A 1809-nucleotide genomic window follows, 5' to 3' on the forward strand; every position below is an offset into this window, starting at 1 on the left:
TACCTCCAGGACCTCCACTTCACCATCGATGGAATGGACACACATTACTTCCTCAAGCTGGGGTCCGTGGAGGGCGACCTGTCACTCATCGGGATGACCGTAGGACGCCGTACCCTGGAGACGGGCGTCAACGTGACGGTGTCTCAGGTCAACGCTGTGCTGAACGGCAGGACTAGGCGCATCACGGACATTCAGCTTCAATACGGCGCTCTGAGCCTCAACACTCGGTACGGTAGTTCCCTGGATGAGGAGAAGGCCAGGGTTCTGGAGTCGGCCAGGCAGAGGGCTGTAGCACAGGCCTGGACCAGGGAGCGTCAGAGACTCAGGGAGGGAGAGGAGGGCTCGCGCTCCTGGACGGAGGGAGAGAAGCAACAGCTGCTGGGGTCGGGGAAGGTGGCAGGATACGACGGGTACTTCGTGGTGTCCGTGGACCAGTTCCCGCAGCTGTCAGACAGCGTCAACAACATTCACTTCATGAGGCAGAGCGAGATGGGCCGAAGGTGACATGATCAACAACTGGAACCTGTTTAGCCACTGGAGTGAGAGATGTCTTAAAGGGGAACCCTATTCCCTATGTAGTGCACTACTTTTTGACCAGCCCTATGGAACCCTATTCCCTATATAGTGCACTACTTTAGACCAGCCCTATGGAACCCTATTCCCTATATAGTGCACTACTTTTGACCAGGGCCCCTCAGCCTCTGGGGTAGTTCACTATATAGAGGATAGGGGGCCCTTTTGTTCAGACGCAGCATTGGTGGCCACAAAGTATAACTAAGGACTTGTTGCCAAAGACAGTTACAAACATGAACACCTTGTAATGTTCTGCTCCTTTGACGTGTGATTAACATGATACACTGAATCAACTCGTAAAGACATGGTGTTGCAGCCACTTGGAAATCAGTTGCTGAACACTGTATTTTACTGTAGAGTGCTACTTCTCCTTCAGAAAAAGACATTCATAAGTCTTTGCTGTTCAAGTGTGGCTGCTAGTGTGAGACATTCTGCCATATCTATTCTGTCTGTGACTTATTTTGGCAATCTGTTTCCCTGTCCCTGTTGGTGACTGTGTTCAAAGGAACTGGACTGGAGAGGAGAGGAGAGGGGGACGGGATAGGAAAGAGGAGAGGAGATAGGGAAGGGAGAGGAGAGAGGAGGAGAGAAAGGGACGGGAGAGGAGAGGGGGGACAGGATAGGAGAGAGGAGAGGAGAGAAAGGGACAGGAGAGAGGGAGAGAGGGAGAGGAGAGAGAGGGACGGGAGAGGAGAGAGGAGGAGAGAGAGGGACGGGAGAGGAGAGAGAGGGACGGGGTCCCTCTCTCTCCTCCTCTTTCTCTCCTCTCCCGAGGAGGGAGAGGAGAGAGAGGGACAGGATAGGAGATAAGGAAGGGAGAGGAGAGAGGAGGAGAGAAAGGGACGGGAGAAGAGAGAGGAGGAGAGAGAAGGACGGGAGAGGAGAGAGAGGGGCGGGAGAGGAGAGGAGGGGGACGGGAAAGGAGAAGACAGGAGAGAGAGGAGAGGAGAGGAGAAGACAGGAGAGGAGAGGAGAGGAGAAGAGAGGAGAGGAGAGGAGAGGAGAGGAGAGGAGAGGAGAGGAGAGGAGAGGAGAGGAGAGGAGAGGAGAGGAGAGGAGAGGAGAGGAGAGGAGAGGAGAGGAGAGGAGAGGAGGGACGGTAGAGGAGAGGAGAGAGAGGAGAGGAGAGGAGAGGAGAGGAGGAGGAGAGGAGAGGAGAGGAGAGGAGAGGAGAGGAGAGGAGAGGAGAGGAGAGGAGAGGAGAGGAGAGGAGAGGAGAGGAGGGACGGTAGAGGA

The 1809-nt window shown here is 54.9% G+C and overlaps 1 protein-coding gene across 1 annotated transcript in view; it reads left to right on the forward strand.

The window, feature by feature from the left end:
* The window catches only part of tenm4 (teneurin transmembrane protein 4), a 598174-nt gene extending 596996 nt beyond the window's left edge, over window positions 1-1178 (forward strand). The window contains 1 exon segment of the mRNA XM_031791303.1: window positions 1-1178. This exon segment is cut by the window's left edge and continues 255 nt beyond it. Within this exon segment, the coding sequence (XP_031647163.1) occupies window positions 1-504 (504 nt within the window). The 3' untranslated portion in view covers window positions 505-1178.
* Window positions 1179-1809: the final 631 nt, after the last annotated feature.

Source organism: Oncorhynchus kisutch, linkage group LG15 (assembly GCF_002021735.2).
Source record: "Oncorhynchus kisutch isolate 150728-3 linkage group LG15, Okis_V2, whole genome shotgun sequence".
Classification (NCBI taxonomy): Eukaryota; Metazoa; Chordata; class Actinopteri; order Salmoniformes; family Salmonidae; genus Oncorhynchus; species Oncorhynchus kisutch.